At 34.9% G+C, this 23,881-nt stretch overlaps 1 protein-coding gene across 1 annotated transcript; it reads right to left on the bottom strand.

Annotated features, from left to right (window-relative positions):
* Positions 1 to 1,407: 1,407 nt before the first annotated feature.
* RNF212 (ring finger protein 212) lies at positions 1,408 to 22,270 on the bottom strand. The gene is made up of 12 exons (XM_010225643.2): positions 22,159 to 22,270; positions 20,292 to 20,353; positions 16,719 to 16,793; positions 13,561 to 13,617; positions 11,179 to 11,237; positions 9,037 to 9,101; positions 8,881 to 8,950; positions 7,967 to 8,012; positions 6,876 to 6,939; positions 4,778 to 4,850; positions 3,740 to 3,933; positions 1,408 to 1,445 (listed from the first exon to the last, which is right to left on the bottom strand). The coding sequence occupies exons 1-12, from the start codon at positions 22,268 to 22,270 to the stop codon at positions 1,408 to 1,410; spliced, it is 915 nt and encodes a 304-aa protein (XP_010223945.2).
* Positions 22,271 to 23,881: the final 1,611 nt, after the last annotated feature.

Raw genomic sequence — 23,881 nt, 5'->3', positions numbered from 1 at the left:
TAATTTACTTAGAAATCTCGTCTTTGAAGCATAAAGTTGGAGAGAAGAAGAAAACACACCATTTTTTCCTTAGTAAAAAGTACTAACAATTACTCTTTTATAACGGGTTTACATTTAAATAAGGAAAATATGAAGCTTAAAATTTGCTATGGAATCTCTTACTCCCATAACATTCATAAAGTAGATGTTTCCTCACCTAGTTAACACTTGATCAACACATCCACCTGTTCAAACTCAACACGATAGGTAGCCTGATGGAAGATATTAAATGATTAAATCAAATTCAGAGATGGTTAAAACTGTCATTCAATTCTCATTTTTCCAAATGATATATTCTTTTTGCCTCAGCAGAACTCCTTCATATTCCTCTTTCTGGTTTTCCTTTTGTTTTTTTTTTTTTTTCATTTTCCTTTTAGGTCAATCAAAACATATCTGCTCAAAAGAGAATGCTTGGAGGACTTGATTTCACATACAATCTTTAGCTTTAGTATGTTTAGAATAATTAGGGTAAAGTTAGTGCCAAAACAAAACAAAAATATTTTTCTTTCAAAATTTTCAAAATATTTAGGATTTCTGAAAAAACCCACAAATTAAAAAATGCCGCAAATTCATAAATATTTTCAACAGCCCTCCAGCTGCACATTTGCTGCCTCAGTCATACCAAGTTTTTGCTCAGACATGCACAATAATGGTGGGTATCTCAAAGAAAGATACTCTTAAAAGAAAAAGATGTCATTCTGGGACCCTACATTCAGAGCCTCCATTCAGAGCTATTTCTGAGGGAGATTAGGTAGCCTCCAACAGTTTTTTCACAGTTGTTTCTCCATTTCATCACATCCTGGGAAGAAATCACCGTTACCTAAATCAAATGGGAAGCAGTATAAATATTGCACTTATAAGCATGGCAGTGCTTGTTAGAATGTCATATATCACCAATCTTTCAACAATGCAAATAAAAAGTGATCTACTGAAAAAAAAAAACAGTTTTGAAATCAAATACTCAGAAATTAAAATATATTTTAGGACTGGGGCCCATCTCTAATACCGTACAGACACAACCATTTATATACAGAGGTCTATGCATATGCAGCAATGAGTGTTCACTGAGTATATAAGTATCTTTCGTTGTAAGAGTTAATAAAGGCTGTTTATTTTTACAAATACACATTTTTACATTTTAAGGCAAAAAAACCCTGAAAATTACTACAGTATTTTGTACTCTTGTTTAAAACTATTATAGATGTTAATCAGCAATATCAGCAACATTTTAGACAGATTATTCAAGATGAATAGTCAGTTATGTACACCAGTTTGACATTTTATAGAAATTACAAGTACTCTGAGATCCAAAGACTGTGCAGGGCTTCTCCGGATGCATACTGAACAAAATCTATCACAGATGTTTGCTTATCTTTCTACTGAATGTCCTCCAAAATTAGTGGATCCTAGAATAACAAATACAGATAGAATTATTTTTAATAATACTAAAGGAAAATTTTACTCATATAAATACTTTTGAAATTTATTAAAAAAAAAGAAAGAAAAATTATCAAAATCTAAAATTACAAAATACATTTTGATACAAATTTTTGTACAGCTGTTTTTAGCAATTGAAATATGCTTCTCTATATTTCTATAAAAGAATTAAACTTCAATTTCTTTAAAAAAATTGTTCTATTTTTGTGTTTTGGGTGCACAGGTGAATGTCAAAGTAAATGCTATTACTTTGATATAAACTGCAACTAATTTATAAAGCTATAGCTGAAATCAGATCAATAGTTAAGTTCAATACTGCTGCTTTTTTCTGCTTACTTAGATTTCTACTACAGAATTTAACTGGTTCATATATTATATCACATGCTATATCTCTGTCCAGAAACTGCCACATGTAAAATATCATGTAAGCTTTGACAAGCTATAAGCATTCAAAATTTGAAAATGACCGAATTTCTTAAAAATATCTTCATTTTGCTTTCACTAGGGTAGTTCATACCTACAGAACAGCCTAGCTATAAACTCCAACCTGCTTGAGTTGTGTTGCTATTGGAGTAGAAAAGTCACTTTTGTAAATGAAGACTAAGACATTTAATCTGAAGACATTTAATCTAAAATTTTACTTTCACTTTTAATATAAAGTTTGCAATATGAAGACTCAATCTGCCCCAGTGAAATTCCTGCCCTGCCCACACACGCCTCTTGGGCTGGTCTCTGTGCAGCTACTTTTGTTAGTTCTATGCTGCAGCCATTACCCTGGAGTAGCGCTCTCTCTGTGTTCACTTGGGGATATTTGTGTTAGTGTCTTGGTGACAGATGCATAAGAAATATGAGTTTGAAACAGAAATTTTGATAAATGAGGGAACAATACTAAGACTGAAAGTTCAAGGGATAGGGAAGATTGCTACTAAAGAGAATGATGAGATAAAAACAAACAATAACAGAAGAAATAAAACTAATATAGTACAGAACACAGGAAAAAAGACTAGATATAAATAAGCATATAAAATCATCTAATTCTTTTCTTCCAAACTGCAAAGATGCAGAGCATGCAGAGAAGTATCATGAAATATCTAACAGAAATTATACAATAGGTAAATAATATTAGAAAATAAAATGTTTTTGTCATTTTCAATTTTATTTTCATAATTTCTTTACTCTTTGGTCTAAGTCTGTTTGTTGCAAATATCAGAGCTTCTCTTTTCTACTTTTCTTGCTTCTCTGGAAAAACAGACTGTAGTAACCTCTTATCTTTTTCTTTTGATTCATCCTAGTCCCTTTTCTACCCAAATATCCTGCATTCTTATAGCCATTTTTCATCATTTTTTACTCTGATTCCTCTACAGCCTTTGTTTTATAGCATACATTTTTCTGCATTCCTTTTCTTCTCCTAACTCTTTTAATATCTTCACCCTTCTTTTCCGTTCCTGAATGCCCTTCCTCCTTTTTCTGTCTTGTCTGTTCATTCTCTATTCCTTGTTTACTTCAAGAGGAGTTTGCTTATTTGTTCGTTTCCATTATTTTTTCCCAATTTCCTAATAACTAGATCACTAATACTGTACTTGTTACATTCAAATACTGCAGTTTACTTTTACCTTTCTTTTTTTTCACTGGACAGTGAGAGGTCTATTGTCATTCTCTTTCTACAACACTCCATGTATTCATGCAGGAACTGTTTCAGGTTCATTCTTTTCATTATAGACTATTCTTTCATTCTTTCCCATATAACCCACCATTCTTATTCCTTAATAACAGTCCTTATTAAAGGACTCCTGTTGACTATCTCAGTGTTATCTGTGTTCATTACTCCTTACTTCCAGCTGAAATACTGTGACTTACTATGACTCCCACTGAGTTTACTTCTTCCATTAATTGTTTTCTGTTCTCCATTCTTTACTTAAGAATTGTTGGAAGATTAGTTTTTGCCAAATTATTATATGCTTTGCATTGTTCAGAATTGCTAGGAATTTGTTAGAAAACAATAACTTAAATTGTTGGATTTAAATCATTGTTAAAATACTGTGAGAAGTGAAGCTAGAACATGTCATAGCAGATATTCTATTGTACAGATGGAAAATATTAAATAATGCTAATAAACCACATTCTCTTTCCAATTTTGATACTTTGCTTCCAGTTCTCAAATATAATTTCTACACTACATGATTTGTTTCTCTGAACACCAGCAAATACGCAACAACCATATCTTATGCTGAAAATTTTTCACTAAAGAATGTCAAATACTTGCCTAAATGTTGTCTCTGCAGAATACCAGGGATGGTGATGGGATGTCTTGTTGCAGATGACTGTGAGGAAGGTGGTGTAAATGGATACACCTGAGGTGTTCTGAAGTCAGAAGTCCATGACCCCATTCTACTACTTTGTGATCTGGATGACGATGTGAGTTGAAATTCATTATGTGGTAGTCTTATAGGTGTGGATCTATTAGTGAAATTAGTTTCTGAGTAAGATTTGAAGCTACTTTCATACTACAAGAGACTTCAAAGTTTTAAAATCACAATACTATCATACTAAAATAAAAAATTATGAAATGTTATGTTTTACAGATTCTTTACTCATCAAATATTTACTTTCTTAGAATTTTACACATTCTAAACAGCAGAAGAAAAAGAAAATATGAGAAGATAGAAAAGATTTTTTAAAATTTATTTTTAATTCATGATAAGAATTTATATTGTTCTTTATGATTATAGAAAACATGAGTTTATATTTTCTGGATCCATTTAAAAGTTTTTCTTCATGTTGATATTTTTCACAAACTGAGACCTTTTCAATGTCTAGACAAAAAGCCTGAGAGAGATGTTGCTACACGGTGCAAGATACTCAGGTCACTCAGAGAAAAGCTCTCTAGGCAATTTCTCAGTAAAATATTAGTGATATTGTGATGCAATCTCTGACTTTCTTTTAAAAGAAACATAAAGAGACGTTTTACTTTCTAAATAAAAATTTACCACACTTATATAAAAGTACTGTGTCTGTGGATGTATGCAACTACAAGAACTTAGACTACCTTTGAATGTTTTCAAGCAAGTAATTTCAAAATGTAATCTTCAAGCAATAAAAAGCACATTCATACAGGTGATAGTTAGCTTGCACAATAACATTTCTTCTTTAGAAAGACAGATACAGAAGATAGCCTCTAAATGTACGGATTCATTGCCTTTGAATGTACAGATTCATTGAGGCCAGGCAAAAGCTAAATTTAAGTTTAACTCTCCAATAAAAGACTGTAACATCTTGAAAAGCATGAGCTGGATTTAATTACCTTGTAGATCCTGCTTTACTGTTTTGACTTGACATTATTCCAGATGGCTGAGAACTTCTGTAAGATACACTACCTGTAAGAATTACATTTTTTGAATATAGTATTAAAATGAATTATCCATTTTACTTAAGAGATGTTTTCCTTTGGAAACAAGGATAGGCACCTTAACTGCATTTTATGGATCAAATTTATTATCAGTTAATTCAAGCATGAAAAAACGTGGACAATAACAATAGAAAATGAAAGATAAGAGATTAACTGACAAAATAAAATCCTCCTAACACTTGAGGAAAGATCAAAATAGCCTTAAAAATGAATAATGCTTTTGAGGATTTAGCAAAGACAAGACAACTGCTAAGGCAGCATTTGTTTTCCAGTATCTCTGGCTAGAAGAAGTCTGGCAGAAGTGAAAGCTCTCATAATTCCTCAGCAGCTCTCCAACAGAAGGTAATGGTGAAAAATGGACTTAAATTTCAACAGATTAATCTCCACATAGAGCTTAGATGTCAAAAAAATCCCATAATATTGTACCACTCCTGCAAATCTTTTCCAAGATTGATATGGATAGGTTAGTTTCTTTCACCTGCTCTCACTTATAAGAATATTAAGGTAGCTCAGGTGCTTTAGTTCTTCAGTTGTTTTTTTTTTTTCCCTGCCCTATCGATCTCCTTTAAAGAAGCTTTACCTGATGTACCAATAAACCATTGTTTGTACCGACTCTTGCTTTTATAAATATGAAATCTATTACCCGACTGTGCTTTGATTCATTCACCTTTGAACACTTCATTTATGGGCTGATTCTGAAATAAGCTGAGCATATAACCGTTTTACATATAATTCCCCTATCTGATTACATATCTATTTATATTCAGTCAAAATGGAAAAAAAAAAAAAAACCTAGACCACAGCTATCTTGTTATCCATAAATTTATATGCAAAATTGCATTTAAAAAGATCTGAACAGATAAATCAGACATAGCATGGAAAACAGCCAACATAATAAGTAAAAAATACTTTTTTCTATATTACAGAATCACAGAATGGTTGAGTTTGGAAGGAATCTCTGAAGATCATCTAGTCCAATGCTCCTGCTTCAGTAGGGTCACCTACAGCAGGTTGCCCAGAGTCCTGTTCAGATAGCATTTGAATATCTCCAAGGATGGAAACTTCACAACACCCTCCGACAAAAATTCATTACACTATGTGCATTACAATTGTAATTATCCCTGTTCCAGGATTTTTATACAATGTAAAAACATAAGAGTGCTAAAAGCTCCATTTTTTGCCTGGAGATAGATCCTCTTAACTACTGAATCCAGTTGTAAGTTTGCCTGATCATCTATTGGTATAGGAGCATGCTAAATGGAAAAAGAGAATGGATGCCCATGACTGCTTTACCTATGGATCACTGGAAATACTGTGAAACTCTTCATAAATAAGGAATGCACATAGGTTCAAATGGCTGTCATGCCTGTTCAAGTGGCTGCCTTTTCTTCAGAGAGCTACTCTAGCTCTATTACAATTCAGTACCGAAAGGCAGTCAGATAGATAATATGTCTCATACCCTAATAAAGTGAGTAAACTCTCTTCCTTAAGAAATACTTGATCTCAGATGAATTACCCTACAATTCTTATCAATAATTGTTTTAACTTCCATTCAATTTTCCCTTATTTTCTCATCTATTATTTAAAATTATTTTTATGGACAGCATTAATCTCTGATAATGATATAAACATGAAGACTAACGGAGAGCCAAGAACAGGTACTGCCAGTACATATGTTATGTTCTACCATATATCAGTACGGTATTTTCTTTGCAATTGTTCACTATGGCTACTCAGCAAACATCATTTTAGCTACAAGAAATGATCCATAGGACAGAGCAGGTAAATATGGACATTTATTTTATTCTTCACTTTTAACCATTTCTCATCAGCTAGACCAAGTCTACATAAATTCCTTACATTTCAAGACAATCCAAGCTTGTTCACTAAAATGATAAATCATGGATTTTAAATTTGAAATATTCTTAAAGTAACATACATTTTATCCATTAAATAATAAGTAAAAAGTAATTTATATTTTATTTTTACTTACCCATACGTCCACCTTGGGGTGGAGATATTAGTGATAGTCTTGTTGGACCAGTCACTGTCTCAGGCTAAATGAATGGCAAGGCATTAATTACAGTATAGTAATTGCCAAAATTAGTAACATATTTTAAGCAATAGTCTTCTACAAGGAATACCAAACCAGCTTATTTTGGGCTTTATCCGTTGCAAGACATTCAAGGAAGGGTTGCCCTTGGGAGAAAGAAATCTCCTAGACCACCATTGTGCATTGCTAACTTCCAAATTATCCTCTCCAGGTTTGTTCATAGCATTAAAATGCAAAACTGTAGAATTCAGATACTGTTTTTTCACAGATACACAGAGAGAAAAAAATACATGTTCTTGAGTTTTACATGAAAACCTTTGGCATATGACCTTTCTGTCAGATAAACAAAGTATTATATGCTTACACCATTTATTGTGCTAGGATTCCATCCTTAGGAAATCTTATTTTCCTGATTTTTACCTATCCTGACCAGAGAAGAATTCCTTCCTCCATTTTCATTTAGAGCTTAAAATGTCGGTTTTTAATACTGCCCCTTAAACAGATGATTGCTACCATTTAGCTTTTTCTTAATATCTGAAGATGTTATTCACACATTGATGCCCCTGGACATAGTCAGAGCATCATCATGCAGTCAAGGAGCAAATAAAATTCTTTATGAAAGGTGAAAACTAATGACTGGGTGACTAGCTTAGATCTGCACTGCAGACAGCTACCCGATGTTGGATGCAGGTGGGAATCTTATGATATACTTCCATTCTTTAATATATTTGACTTTTAAATTTAATCTTCAATCTCAGTTGCAAGCAATACAGACATTTATTCTGGAAAAAGCTACAATATTCTTATGTAAATATACTTGGAACTCAAGAACTTTATAACTTGTCCATGCCATAGGGAGAATCTAGAAATCAGTGTTCTGATTTATCTCTTACTAGTTCCTATTGGGAAATATTTGACTTCTACTAAGCATCAGCCATAGCTGAAATCATTGCGTATTTAAGAATTATTCTGAATGGGGGGAATATATTCTTCAAGTAATTAACTGGATAACCAAAAGCAAGGTTACTCACTTTCCTTATTGGTAAAGGTACAGGATCAATCTCCATTGACTCTCTTCTTACAACAAAAGTCAAAATAAGTGTGGCATAATAAAAGTAATGAATTCATTATAATGACAAAAATGCATTATACTCCCCAAGTTTAATTTGACTAATATGTAATTAATAATGCTTAATGAACAATACCTAAAAAAGCACTTAGTACCTGCTCCAAAAACCTCTAGAGGTGAAAAAAAAAAAAAAAGAAAAAAGAAAAAAGAGAGAGATTTAGTAAGAATCTAGTAAACCAGATTCTAGTGATGATCTTGGTTTAGATTCTTATGGAGAAAGTTTTCTTTTTATGACTAATGCTGTTATACTTCTATTTAAGACAGAATAAACATGCATTTATCTTCACAGTAATGGCATTCTGAAATTATATTTTTAAATGAGTCAGCCATGGGTAAAGAAATCTGTTAGCCTGGACAAGCTATACATTTAATTTATTTTAAATTTAATGAGCACTGAATGACTAGTTAGGGTTGATCCTACCTAACTAGATAGCTAAAATGTCTGCACTAGTCATTTAGATTTTCTGCACAGTTCAAGGGAGGAAATACCATTGGAGCACATCTAGATAGTCTGTCCAAAATGTCTTTAGAAAGGTGTATCATGCCTTAGAGTTTTTTTGTTGTTTGATTTTTTTCCAGTGAATACCAAGGCAACCTATATCACTTGCTAATATGAAAATTAGAAAATCTAAAACCCTCCCCAGCTCTTTCATATCTATATAGTTTGCAAAATGGAACACAAAAATTAGGAAGCATAGTCATTTTAAATTCACTGCCAAAAGTATACATAGTCTACAAAATAAATGGTTTTATGTGAAAAAATAAGTATTTTATTATTGTAAGATTTTTACTGGAAATGAATGGTTTTGTACCTACATTTCAGAAGTGGAAGCATGACTAGGATGGAGAGAATATGAAGAATATCCATTCTGTTTTTTTGAAGGAACTGAAGTTAGCAATAAATGCAATATTAGAACATTGCTATATATGGTCACATATACATAGTTAATATTTTAAAGTAACACTTCTTACAGGAAAGTGGATTTCTACTTGTACTGGAAAATGCCTGTGGAGTAATTTGTTGAGGTGGTTTCATACTAAAAGTAAAACAAAAGGAACAACAGATACAGGTTAAAATCAGTTTAGTTAACTCATTTGTATAACTGGTCAGCAGAGCATAAGATCAAGGCATATTATTCATTAATAGTTTTCTACCATGTCACAGTTCACCATGAAGCAAACAGTGTACCTGATATACATCCATGCACAACAATGGCAATTTATGGTAACATTATACCAGAATGCCTAAAAAATCTTCCTTTTAAGGCGCATATTTTCCAAGCCTTAAAAATATAGTTTCCTACGGGAATGTTGGAGTATTTCTGCTATTCACCAACAGTTACAGAACCTGATACTTTTGCTAACAACCATTCGCTAGGCATTTGTGGAAAACCACTAGGTCAAACTGTTTTGGTAGATCTCTGAAAATCTGAAGTTCAGTTAAACCCTACAGCTGGTATAACTAAGATTCTATTTAGCTGAGTGGCAGATGAGGAAAAGGAAACAGGACAAAAATATATCAACTATGATAATCCAACTATGATAATTCCTCTCTACTCTGTCATCTTACATCAAGCACCTTAAGAGAGCATAATCCAGTATACTGTGTACATGACCCAGTCAGAGCAAAGTGCATATGAAAAAATAGAAAAGATATGATGACACAAGATGTTGCAATTAAATTGCTGGCTCAGTGGACTGGCTTATCAAGGGCATTTTCTACTACTGGACTTCATAAAGTGACATTCATGGAGAAAGGCATCTCTTATGAAGATGCATCCATGGGGAGTAGTACATTCTAACTACATAGTAAGAATTCTGATAGCCTGGTACCAATTCTCACTAAAAGAAAGAAAAAAAAAAAGGGGCCAAGGCCCTTAATTTCTATTCCAGCAGTTTCTGAAGTCTTAGAAAGGAGTATAAAATAGGATATAGAAGCAAACAGAAAAGAAAATGAATAATTTACCATAGGAGATCACATCAGATTTGATTTGACATTTTTTGTTTTGTTTTATTTTCTGGTAAGCGTATTTTTATATAGTAGTAAGATAGTGCATTTAATCTCTGTTAACTCCATCTAAGAATTAGGGTGCTGTACAGGTCACTTTAGTCTTTAAAGCGGAGATAAGAGGGAGTAATTCAGCTAACTATGAAGTAAATAATGCTATAAGATAAACAACAACAACAACAAAGTTAAGAGAGTGCAGAAATGCTGTTACTGATGTCTCTTTCAGATTAGTTGTGCACTTGCTTCTATTCAGTATATTCCTTATTGATTTAGGCATAGGCAGCAGTTTGTGAAATTTGTAGACAGATTTAGAAAGTATCATCAACATGAAGGAGGATAAGATAATAATAATAAAAAAGTGATATTTTCAAATAAAATATTTGGAATAAAATGAAAGTTAATGAAAAGTAATAACATAAAGCACGGTTAGCGTCACCAATAAGAACTGGTATAAATTGGAAATTCAACAATGGCCAATAATAAAGAACAAAAAAGACTGAAATACATAAATCAATGAGGGGATAATAATAATAAGCTACCTCTTAGCACATTTGTGGAAAAGAGTATTTTGGGATGATTTGGATAGCTTATTTTTGCTACACAAGGGAGATTACAATCATTTTACAAAACTTTGGTAATTTGGCAAGTAGGCTAGTTATAGATACACTACGAAAGATATCGTGAACCTTCTAACCTCATGCTCAAAAGCTTGATAAAGAGCAGACCAAGTTGGTGTCAATGTAAACTAAAATTCTAAAACTGTATATGCCTTCATGTGCTTAATCCATCATAATAAATACCACCTGCTGTAAGTTCATTTTTAGAGTAATTACTGGTTTGATTTTTTATAAAAAGTATTATTTCTGGACAAGCTTGATCAACATGAAGAAATTGATCTGATGCCAAGAAACATTATTTCCATAAAGTTAAAAATAAAGTTCATTTATTTATAATTTATAACATACATATAATTTATAATAACAATAAATAATATTTATAATATCAAAGAAATAGCAAAGCATGATTTTTATCATTTTCTCAATTATCCCAGATGTAATCTGATTATGAACAATGCTTGTTTATTTCTGCCAAATTAAACCTCTTACCGTTGTATCTGATGCAATTGTTGCGTTGCTTTCTTGAGAGATTCTTCCAATTTCAGTATCTGTGACATAATCAGAGATTTAAATAAACTCTATTTTTCATTTACATATACCTAGTACTCTAAACTGTTGAAAGGACTTGTGTTTCGCTGGTTTTAATCTTGGATATCATTGCCATTTCAGATTTATTGTTAGATAAAAAGTGGCAAGCCTGTAGCAGTGAGGGTGACAGAGCCCTGGAACAGGCTGCCCGGAGAGGTTGTGGAGTCTCCTTCTCTGAAGATCTTCAAGGCCCCCCTGGACGCAGTCCTGTGCCACGTGCTCTAGGTGACCCTGCGTGTGCAGGGGGGTTGGACTAGATGATCCCTAGAGGTCCCTTCCAACCTTAAGGATTCTATGACTTTATGAAAAGCGGCAAGCCTGTAGCTTTTACATGGATCATTATACTCTGGTAATACAGGACATATAGACAGCACTTAAAAATAGTTTACTTCTGTTTGTCATCTTTTCCAAATGGCCATATGGCCATAAAAATACAGATTAAAGGCTCAACTAGCCCAGTATTCTGTTTGGCCCAGAGCAAACCTACGGACCACCGCCCTAATACTCTCCCACTTTTTTTTTTTCATTTCAGAGGATTTATGGAGACTCTTGCAATCTTGCAATAAAATAATCTAATAAAAAAAAAATGTCTAATAGATCTGCCTTGAAAGAACTTCTTCCATACAACATTGACTTGAGAAGGCAGCAGTGTAGACTAAATGCCTCCAGGCAGGGGCCAAGCTCCAGGAAAACACATTTCTGAAGCAACATAATGATCTCAAAAGTCCCAGAAGATTTATTTTTTTCCCAATAAGAGTTAGGTCTGATCAAGAGAGTGGCTAGCGGAAATGTCAGGAACAATGTACTTTATCATGCCTATCTCTCGGACTGATGATTTTAAGGCCCAAATCCTTAAAGCAAGTGAAAAACTATTTCTTTCTTAATATTTCTAGGTCCTAGCACAAATGTGGAGACTGAACTCTTCAGAAATATGAACAGCAAATGTCCAGACCACAAATCATCATCCACATCTCAGTATCTCTGCAAGTCGTGGAAAGAGCAACAAAGAAGCATTTCATCAAGGTCATGAAAGCTGTTAACAATGATAGTGATGACTTACTAGAAATAAGGAAGGAAACCACAAAGACAGACAAGTATGAGAAACCCCTGTTGTGCATTTCATTATGCAGTACTCTGCCTTTCCCAAAGGCTGTGAGCCAAGGCCCGAGGAGGGTGCCAGGAAGAAGCACTTGTGTCAAAGGGAAGATTTGTGCTTCCTCACCTCCTTCGGGCTCACTGCCATTTGCCAAACTGTTTACACCTCAGGCCATTCCACCCTTCTTCATATTGCCTCTCCATCTCAAAGCTGGCCGCAGGAAGACTTGCATGGAGATTATCACTTTGACATGAAGACACACTCACTCTTCACTGCCCCTGTGCCTCTACCTCTTGCAAGCCACCCCTTCCCAGCTCCCTTGGGTGCCCTGGCCTTGACAGGGGACGTATCACGAACTGAAACTCACAGGGAGGAGATGAGTATATTGCTGCATGGAGAAATTCTTATCTTCCCTGCTTACCCTGGCCTCATCACCAAGCCGTTTCTCCAACAAAACAGCCTCACCAGTGCTAGTCTTAGCAGCACATAGGATGTATATGTCATCCACTCACTTCCGACCCTGCTTCAATGCAAGCAGTTTTAAATTTCGAAGTCATTTCAAGCAAGATACCTGCTGGTATGTTGATCTACCAGTATTATCAAGTAGCTATAAGTTATACACCTGGCCTCATCCTTAGAGCTGAGTAAAACAGTCATCTATTTGCATAAATACTTGAAAGTAGATGAGAAATTAAAAAGAAATTTTGAATTTCTTTCCATCTCTCAGAGAAAGAGATGTGTATTTTGCTACGTGTTCTCCAGACAGTGATTAATTCTATGCATCTTTCCACTGAACTACCCCTACCTCGGGATACCAGCCTCAGGTGCCTACTTTAGTTGGTCAGTCTGAGCCTTCTTTTCCTCTATACTCATAATCTGAGAACCAACATTTCCTTATTGCTTCCACTGCCTCCTCCCTGTAGTGAATCTGTGAATCTCTTTTCTCCCTCTCTCTTGACTGCATGTAGTCTCCATCGCTTCACAACTAATAGCCATCTTCTTATTAAACCACAACTAATAAAGTCATCACAGATTTTATACAATTAAAAACTGTCACAATGACAGAAAGGAGGAAATCTTGATAAACTGTGCTAAATAATGCTATTAAAGGTGAATGTATTTGCTAAAAATAAACCATATAAGGCAAATATAACCAACAAAAATAATAACATCAAACTCAGAATTACCTTTTGTTTTTGGTAAGCTATTAAGTGTCTACGATGTTTTTCCTGAAATTCTGAAATCTAAAAATAAAATTTTTACAGTTATATCAACCAGTTATACAACCCTTTAAATCCTTATCCAACAAATAATTCCAAGTCCAAGTTATTATCACCGAGGTAGAAATTTTTATAAAGTTTATTTAAACTAATAAATTGCAAAGGCAGTTACCTGAATTGTTTCTTATTCATTAGTGCTATGCAAACACATAGAATTAATGGCAACATAAAATGTAATGTGCCTTACTGGCAATTAAAACTTGTCTTGTGAAATATCCTATTAATTAGATAAAATTGTTAGACTTGTTAGGTCTTGTGGTGATTTTAGTGAGCAGCACTTCTAGTCCAAATGAGGATCATAAAACACGACAGACTGAAAGTAAAAACATACATGCTAGGCAAAGAAAGAGCTTGAGGAACAAATTACAAAAGGTAAAAACTAATACTAATAAATTTACTCATAAATCTTTCTTCTCGTGTGCCAGGAATAAGAAACCTAACAGAGAATGTGTCAGGCAACAGGAAACACTCCAAGGGAAAAAAAAAAAAAAAAAAAAAAGAAGAAGGAAAGAAAGAAACCGCAGCGGAGCAGCTAATAGAAATAGTTACTTTAGTTTCACTGTAGAAGTGCCTGGGAAGTTCCCACTGGATCCTCATCAAAGGATCAGAACTGTCTTCAGAAGAACTCATGGAAGAAAAGGCCAAAAAGAATAGTAAAGATTCTATCTAGTAAGGATCTTGATTAGCATGGCTAACTCATTCCTAAAACAGAACAAATAGGTAAGCAAAACAAATTAGGTACAGATAGGTAGGGAAATGACCAGATATTTTCCACAAAGATCCACGCGTGGACTTTTGCTGTTCAACGTGTTCATGCACAATCTTCAGAAAAGGCGAATAGCAAAGTTATTACTCAATAGCAAAGTTTGCTGACGATATCAAATTAAACAGGATAATGAAGTTAAGAGGATGTGGTGAAGACATTCAGAATGACTCTGAAAGTTTGAATGGCTGGGTGATAAAACCACATCTGAGAATTCAGTACAGATAATGTGAAGTCATGCACAGAGAGGAAAAAAACCTAAATTTACTCAGAAAATAATGGTCTCTGGAACTGCTACCACTCTGGAACAAGTTCTTGGGCCTATAATGGAGGCCCGAGGTTTCATAACATGAAAATGTCAGTTCAGCAGCCAGTGGTAGTCAAAAAAGAAAATCAAACCTTAGGAACAGGTTAAAAACGAATAGAATAGGCTTTATAGAAATAGAATAGGCATGATTATTCCACTGCAAAAACAAACGATGCTACTGTACTGAATATACTTATCTCAGAAAGGGAGCAGTAAATCTGGAAACAGTTCAGATTAATTAGAGCTATGGAACAGTTTCAGTATAAAAAACAACTGTGATTATGAGTCCTAATAGCTGGGGGAAAAAAAAAAGGCACTTAAAGAGGGATATGATACCAGTTTAAAACTAATGAAAGCACAGATAGGATAAATGGCAATGCTTGCTTTGGGCATCCAGCACAGGATGCAAGAGCATCAAATAAAACTTGCAATAGCAGATTAAAGACAGGCAAAAGGAAATCGTTCTTCAAACTATGGACATCCTGTCCATAGTATGTGGCTGACACTAAATATTCAGACAACTTGATAATTACATGCAGAAAAATACTGACCAAAAGCTTCTGAATGTCTTTTGACACTGGTGAAAGTTCTGAATATTCCTCAATACTTCCTACATTTTACACTTCAATATGTTTTCTAATCTTTATTTCAGTCTACAGAAAACTCATCTGAGTCTCTCAAGATCATGCCTCTTTTTTCATTTCTTTGGCACACTATAGAAGTTTGCATTCAAGTGTGATTGGTGTTATATTGCTCTCTGGATTTCACAGTTCACAGTTTACAGAATAAATACTGTTAATTACATATGCTGTTAAAAACTGTATGCCTGGCCAGAAGAGAGGAAGGCTGCTTGTTTACCTGTGTCAGCTGTGCACCCTAGGAAGAGACGTGCTAAGGAAAGGGAACATGCTCAGCTTTGGAGAGATTTGTGGAGCACAGAGCAGAACAAATATGAATCCATAATCATTGCCACTGTCAATTAGGAGATTCCTACAATGAAGAAAGCAAATAATCTCTCCTGGTTTAATTTTCTGTTGATCAGCAAGTTTTCCACAAGGTCAAATAAGTATCGGGGCAAGGGAGATGAGAACATATCGTAAAGGTTGCTGGTAGACTGAGGGAGGACACATTACTACAGACTGAGAGTTGTTTAAGCTGCCATAGAAATGCTCAGCAAGGAGGATAAGGGCAAGTCCCACAACGAAGCAGCAAAAGTGAAGGATAAAAAGATCTAAAGGGAGCTTATAAGTTTATACACAGTTTTTGTTGTTGTTGTTGAACTCAGTAAGCTACAAAAATTGGTGGATTGGAAAATAAAACCAAAAGAAAGGATCCTTTAGTATTTGTAGACTTGCTCATTTTATTTAAAAAAAAAAAAAAGGCAGGATGAATATTCACCTCAGGGCTTTGGCCAGTTCAGACTTCTATTGCATAATTTTTTACTGCTATAATTAGCGTGCACTGCTTAGATCTGTTTAAGGTTCTGGTGGATCTAATATTTAATTACCTAATTTTGAAAGTGATTTTACATCATCAAAATAAACAGAATTAGCAGAATAATTTTTGTTTTCTTAAGAACTTTCAAACTCTGGAAGCAGAGTGAAGATAGAAACAGTCAAAAGATTTGCTTTTAAACATTCATTTTTTCCATGTAAATACATGGAAATAGTAGAAGTTGCTACTGTGCTACCGTGTCTTGTGCTGCACAGTTCTCTACTTTCTAACTGTTACTTTATTCAGTTAGAAAGTGTAAGAGATTACAGAGAACTGCACAGCACAAGAATACTGGCCTTGTCACTTCCTCCACCAGGAGAGAAAACTTGATTCTGATGCCTCCCTCCCCATCCTGCTTGATAAACAAGCATAAATACACTTTCAAGTATAATAAAATTATGCAATGGGTATGACTGTATTTACAGTGAAGAGAGAAACTCTGTATCTGTGTTCTGACTGATAGATGGAAGTTAAATCTCACGGACATTTTTTTGCACTCACCTGTGTTATTTCTTTTGAATATTGGTTGCATAGCACATCTAGTCCCATGAACAGTGATTGAATATCAGGATTTGTCTACCAAGAAAACAAAATATATCAAGGTTAGAGTTTTATTTGCAGACAATATTATATAAACCATTTGTGATGTGTTCCATTTATAGATTGATGTACGCAAGCCAAAAATATCAATTTTAATAAACAGATGCTTTAAAATTTTAATAAAGAGACTGGCATGATGCATAGACTATAAAGAAGCTCAGTTTATTTAATGTGTATGTTAATCATCTGGAAGGCTTTATGCTTTCGTTTAAAAATATCACATACATATGTTCTTACTGCAACTAAGACAGTAGCAAACAGTTTCAAGAGACCATTCAGAGATCCACAACTAGGTTTCTGGCAGCTCCTTTGTTTTCTGGGATTCTGGCTTCTCCTCCTCCCTAGTCATTCTTCATTTTGGAATCACCTTTCATAATCCATTCAAAAAGAATAGAAACTATTGCAGACTAAGTGTCAGTTAAGATTAGAAGTACTAAATAGTCTCAAAAACTTTAAAAAATTGAAAAAGGAAATAAAGGTGAATTATTTAAACAAATAAGTATACCATCTGCAGTGAAAGAGCATATCTTCTAGTCTGCTAAGAAGCATGAAGACGTATATTAACAATATCACACAGAAATCAGAAAGAATTGGATTTTGGTCTACTTGGAACTAGACAAATATACAGAGAAACACTCTTTTCCACTCCAGGAAAAGTATAACACTAACACAAGGTGAAGTATAAAACACTAGATAACAACTGTACTTGCCAAATTTATTTTCAACCTGTCCTTACATTCTATATTTTCAGTAACAGAAATGTTACATGTACCTGCCTTACATGTACAAAAAATATATATATATTTGAGAGGTGAAGATCCACAGATCTTTATATTTTTCCCCTTAATTCTATCAGCTACTTCCATGTTCTGTACAGCAATCCAGGTGAGCAAAGATTAAATGTATTGTGTGGTAGCTTTAGAACTGGGCATGTAGCTGCCAAATGCACTTTTGTTTATTGATGAGCTGCAGTTGCATTTCTGTCATCAGAAGAACTAACCTGAGTGTCCTCGGTTTCCTCAACTACCACATTTCATGGAATTTACAGGAGGAAATTAATTGTATTGGAAACTTCCTTGACATTAGCAAAAAGGGCTCAAAAATTACCAATGGGTAAAGTGGCATTCTGAGAAAGAGAAAAGCAGATGCACAGGCAGCACAGTCTAATCTATTGTCTATAGTATTTCAGTAAAGAAAGCAGAAGCGAGACAATAAAACTTCATCTAGAATAAACTTGCTCATAAAAATAAATTTGGCTTATTTAAAATAGGAGAAAAGCTCTACAACCTATCTGGGTTCTAACAACGAAAGGACCTTGGCTTGAGTCACCATCAGCTATATCCTGCAAAAACAAAAACGTTCATTTGACAGCTTCATTGCTTATTTATAAACTCTTTAAAATAAAGGCTTGTAGAAATTTGCTTAGATTTTATTTGTCGCATAGAGGAGTAGCAGATGTTAACATGATATTCCAAAATAATGAACAGTGAGATTCTGATTCATCAGAACACTTCATCATCTTCTAATAAAAACCAAGAAGGGAGCATGAGATATATAAGGAAAATGTGAAGGTGACAAGCATGCATTACTATAAAGATGAGAATATTTAATGTGCAGATGTTGATTGCCCCAATATACAATTTAATGAGGATTTTTACTACATTTATAGGACATCCTCCTCACTGGGAATTTTGACATACCATCAAAGTTGTAAAGGATATAAGGTATTTTGCCTCTCAGGTTCCTGAATTATAGACTCATTTTTTTATATATATATATATGCATCTTTAATTATCATTCCAATCATTTTATCTGTTCTTAATCAAGCTTAAGTAATCATCATTAATGTCTTTTTTAAGGAATATGGTAATTGGCTTCCTTCCTGTCCTCCAGAGCACTGGCAGGTTCTAATGAAACATCTAATATATTTGTTAATAGCACAGCCGTTGCACTTTTTAATTCCTTCAGTATTTTTGAAGCAGATTAAGTTCTGTTGAAATACTGAAATTTAAGACTCATTGAACCTAGAAATTAGCCCTGCTCTGAGTACAGGATTGAAAAAGATGACCAGAGGCCTCTGACAACCTAAATTATTCTAGAACTGAAATTAAAAATTAAAACTTGCATCAAAGGGAGGCTGATAGTGAATATTTATGGAAAACTCTCCTTTAGACATTTCAAGAGTGTTTTGTTTTATTTTGTTACCATACTCTACAGGCCTTTTTATTTTGCTGGCATTTTATCATTTTGATGTAATTTCTTTTCTTTTTTGATAGCATTGTCTTTTTCGTGTTATTTCAGTTCTGAAGGATTCTGTATTTACAAACATAAAATGTAAAGTATCAGTATTCTACTTTTTCACATATAGGATACACAGATAGAATTTTCTATAGTTAAGTATCCTTCGGCATAGCTTTAAAAATGTCTACAGAAATCATGGTCACTATGATTCTTCTGGGTCACCGTTTCAGGGTTAGTCACAAACTGGCCTCCATTTCATATACAGGATTATTGTCTTATGGCCTTGCAGGATTATGGTTTAGCTGTACTGAGTGTTCTCTGTATTTTTTTTTTTTTTATCACTGTAAGGCAGGCATGCCTCTTGAATAGGCAGTCTGGGAAAATATATGTTTTCACAACCCATTTAGAAAATCAACTAAGAAGAAGATCATTTCCAGAGAAAAACGAAAAGTAAATCTTTCAAGTGATGTCTCAAGGAAGGGAACAGAGCTATTCATTCTCTAGTAAATGAAGACAAGAAATCCCCATCATATTCCAGATCACAGAATGCTTAAGGTTGGAAGGTACCCCTAGAGATCATCTAGTCCAACCTCCCTGCACACGCAGGGTCACCTAGAGCACGTGGCACAGGACTGCGTCCAGGGGGACCTTGAAGATCTTCAGAGAAGGAGACTCCACAACCTCTCCGGGCAGCCTGTTTCAGTGCTCTGTCACCCTCACAGGAAAGAAATTTTTCCTTAAGATCAACTCTTCATCACAACAGAAGGCAATAGCCATTACAAAAATAGTTTTGCTTGAGAGAAAATGGAAAAAGAAAAAAAAAAAAGGAAGAAGAATACACTTGAAAATACTGATGGGCCAGGATGCAGATTTTTGCTTCAGTTCATTACATGAAATAATTCACTGAATCATCACTTTTTCTGATGCGCAAGTGCCAAAGTCAATACACATTTCCATACTGGTCATTGATATTACATAGTAGCCACTCATGTTTTTGAAAAACGTGGAGTGATTTTCAGTCCAGTAGAATATGAAGATTTACGTGTACTTAAATTTGAAGAACTCTAATAAAAGCTGCATAGTGCATACGTATGTAAGCCTACCAACCTATCATCAATAAATATTCATGTCACAGTTGGCAAACAAAAGGGAAGTATTTTGTAATGCAAATAATTTAGCTGCTAAGCAAACCACAGATTAGTGTAATACAAAATTACTAAAGCTTTCATTTACCTGTTTTGAAAGGAGTAACGTACGACAAGGAGTGCTACAGATCAAACATTCATCTTTTTTGCCTGTAGGATAAAGACACATTTAAAATATACATCAAACTGAACAGAAATTAAATATATTTTAATCAAATTTGATGTCTACACCTTTCTTTGGAGCCTGCAGAAGGAATCTGAGGTTTATATATGAAATGCAAATAAAGATGAATAAATAATTTGATTCTTCAAACATTAGCACACAGGAAAAAAAATGTATGTGAATATCATCAAGCCTTAATCTTGAAAATAAGCATTCATGCAAATGATTTTATGAATATGATTAGTGTCATTGAATGCAGGTGACTTTTAGTTCCTTTGATTTAAATAGGACTACTTGTCTTCTTTAATTAAATGCATGCTTATGTGCACTAATGAGTTAGACCCAACCAGATTTATGACTATTTAGTTTGGGATTTAGTCTTGCTCTCTAGATAAAACATACGAAGACCTAAATTGAAAGAATTCATAATTTTGCCTTATGATTTTTTCCGGTAACGTCAATATTTTTATTAAAAAAAAATCTCTTTTATTATTTGCAAAAGTATTAGCAATTATGCCCATAAAAATGTATATGAGTGCAATATTTATAAATTCTTTTACCATCGTTGATAATTATATATCTCCTTTCTAAGGATCAATGTTCATAAACATCTTTAAGGCAAAGTACATCGTAAAACTGATATTATCATTATTACTGAGATCACAGCAATAAGAAAAAAGAGTATCTCTCTTTTTTTTTTTTTCTGCCAGATAATATTACCAGCACATAAAAAACTGTGCTTCATGTTCTTGGAGTCTTCAAGATGTGTTTATAGAGGCTGCACTTTACAAACCTCTCTCCTTAACAGTGAAAGTGTCAAAACTTTAAAGGTCAAGAAAAAAAAAAAGACTTTTGAGTTTTGAAATATAGATGGAGCGCTTATGATTTGTGTCCTGATGAAAGACAGAGCTTTTATCATGACCTCGAAGGGAAAAGACTGGTGTTTGCCTCCTATTTGGTCTTTTGAAAAGAAGCCTCCTCATCTCCCTATGTCTTTTCCACAAATCCTTACCAAGACCACGCGAGGCCTGGCCTGTGGCTCAGGTATCACGTCCAACACACATGAGTCTCAAAACATCCCCTCAAATCTCCCTAAGGCTGTCACAATTTCTCCAGTTGTTTCAGTGGCAACAGGAGTAAGATTTAACATATTTGAAGATTGTGGACAAAATCTACACCCTATAACACGAATCCATAATGAAAGTTATTCTTTAACCAGTGAAAATCACTTTCTAACTACCTTTCCTGGATGAGTGAGACCACCATTTTATCTTTCTATTACAATGCAAACATACATTTAAGTATTACCTGTAATTGTAATTAATACATTCCAAGTATAATACATGTAATACATTTGTTGATGTATACATGTAATATTGTAGTTGAATCTAGATACATGTAGATACATGTAGATTCAACTTTTATTAAATCCTTCAGTTTGGGGGTCTAACGGCTTATTTGCAAAACCAGATTGATCTAGCAGAATTCAGGTGAAGACAGACTCAGGCTATTTTTTATAGTTGAGAGAAAATCATTAGAAAAAAAAATAAAAGGTTCTTAAATAACACTTGAGTAATGAAAATGCTCAGGCCTCTCATTTGCCCACAGCGAGGCCGAGCTGCTAATGCGTCATGTGAACTTGTGCATGGCCGGTGCCCCAGAGATGCAATTAGGTCTATTTAGTGCCCCAAATCCCCACAGACGAGTGGCTGCGGGGTGCAGGCTTCATCCTGAGGACCACGGGGATGCCCCAAACCAGAGCGGTGCTGCCCGTGGCGGCATTGGCCATTACCTTTCTGGAGGCAGAGCTCACACATGACATGGCCGCAGCTGGTGAGGCTGAAGCGCGGGCCGGCCTGGCTGGGCTCGCAGAAGCAGGCATTGCAGAAGACCGGCACGGCCATGGAGAAGGGCCGAGCGGGCAGCTGAGGCCGACAGCGGCCCCTCCTTGCCGCCCCACCAGCCCAGGGCCAGGCCTACAGGCTGGTGGCCTCCGCCATGTCCCTTCCCCAAGGAGACCCTGAGGCGGCACCACTCCCCACCCCACCCCGGCCTGTGGGGCTGGGGAGGGCAACAGAATTTGCCCCTTGGAGGGGCGCAGGAGGGTCTCCTGCCTCTCACCACACACCCAACAAGCTTCCCCACATCTAAATTTTTTATATATATTTATGTTTAATGATCCTTCCTGGTGAAGAAGGAAGCAGTCTCCAGTTGCAGGCAGGGCTGGCACTCTTGGGGCTAGTGTGAGGTGAGGCCTTGTTAATATCGAAAACTCCAATAGTCCCTTCACAAACGCTCGTGCGAGGCTTGCCCCTTTGGTTTTAAAGCTTAGGTGCATCGTTCAGTAAAGTCTACAGTTGAAATATGTTGGGGCCTTAGGCTTTCAGTAAGCAGCAGCTAAGGCCTGAATCACAACCCCATGTCAAATTTCCTCTTGGACATAATTTCTTACATGGTTTTGACTCGTCTTTCTTGTCTTTTTCCCACCACCAGAACTTATACATGTTATAAGACAGTGCTCTATGAAAGTGAACTGACTACCCCTAATTTACCCAGTGTTTCATGTAATGACATTAAAATCTCCAAAATTTTAAATACAGAACGCACATCGGTGAGCAGCAGCAGTTACAAGACATTATTTTGATTCCTTTAGTCCACAGAATGTTGTTTTTTGTCTCCATATCAGCTTTGTGGATTCTCACCTACTCACAGATGTATTTTCATTTCCATGCTGTAAAAGTAAATGAACTTAGCAGGGAAGGTCACTTCTTTGCTAATGAAAACAAAAGATGAGAGGATAGAAAAAAAAAAAAACAGAAAGCAAGCATCATCTTTAAAACAATAATTGTGCCACAAGAATTCCACTGTTCTCTAGAAGACCTTTATTTTAAGAAAATCCTTTTACATGCTAACTGAGTGCTGAAATGGATCATCCTATAGCTCCAACAAGGTCAGATTAATCTTAAATTGCAAACCCTCTTACACTACTGCTGCGGAGATGAGCTCATTATCTGAGATTTTAACCACAGTTCTGGCACAGGGTTTGCACTTGTATGATGCTATAGCTACTCTGCTAGTTGTACATAAGATAGCTAAATTAAAGCAAATCAGGTATATCCATTGAAGCAGCAATAAGAGAAAGGGAGATATACAATTAAGCCATAAACTAGTAAGTTCCTTAAACACTCAGTACTATAGTTACTGAATAATTAAAATGAAAATAATTCTACACAGAAACAGAATGAAGAATTTAGCATAGGAATAACTTAAAATCAGACTTGATGTTTAGAAATAAACCTGTGATCCCGTTTACTTTGACATACTTCATAAAGACCATAATTTACATAAAGAACTGTGGGAGAGGGCAAATCTCCACTCTGTAGCATAGTGGTTAGGGCTCATCTTCAAGTAATTATTCATGCAGGTCTCTCCCTCTTTCACAGTAATTGTTGCAACCGCTGATCATAATGTAACCATAATATAACCAAGCGTGTGCTCCACTGCCACCCACAACA

Source organism: Tinamus guttatus, unplaced genomic scaffold, assembly GCF_059628265.1.
Source record: "Tinamus guttatus ecotype Peru unplaced genomic scaffold, ASM5962826v1 Tinamus_guttatus_pri_ptg000218l, whole genome shotgun sequence".
In the NCBI taxonomy this organism is placed as follows: domain Eukaryota; kingdom Metazoa; phylum Chordata; class Aves; order Tinamiformes; family Tinamidae; genus Tinamus; species Tinamus guttatus.
The sequence above is the reverse complement of the archived record's forward strand: the minus strand, read 5'-3'. Positions and strand labels throughout refer to the sequence as shown.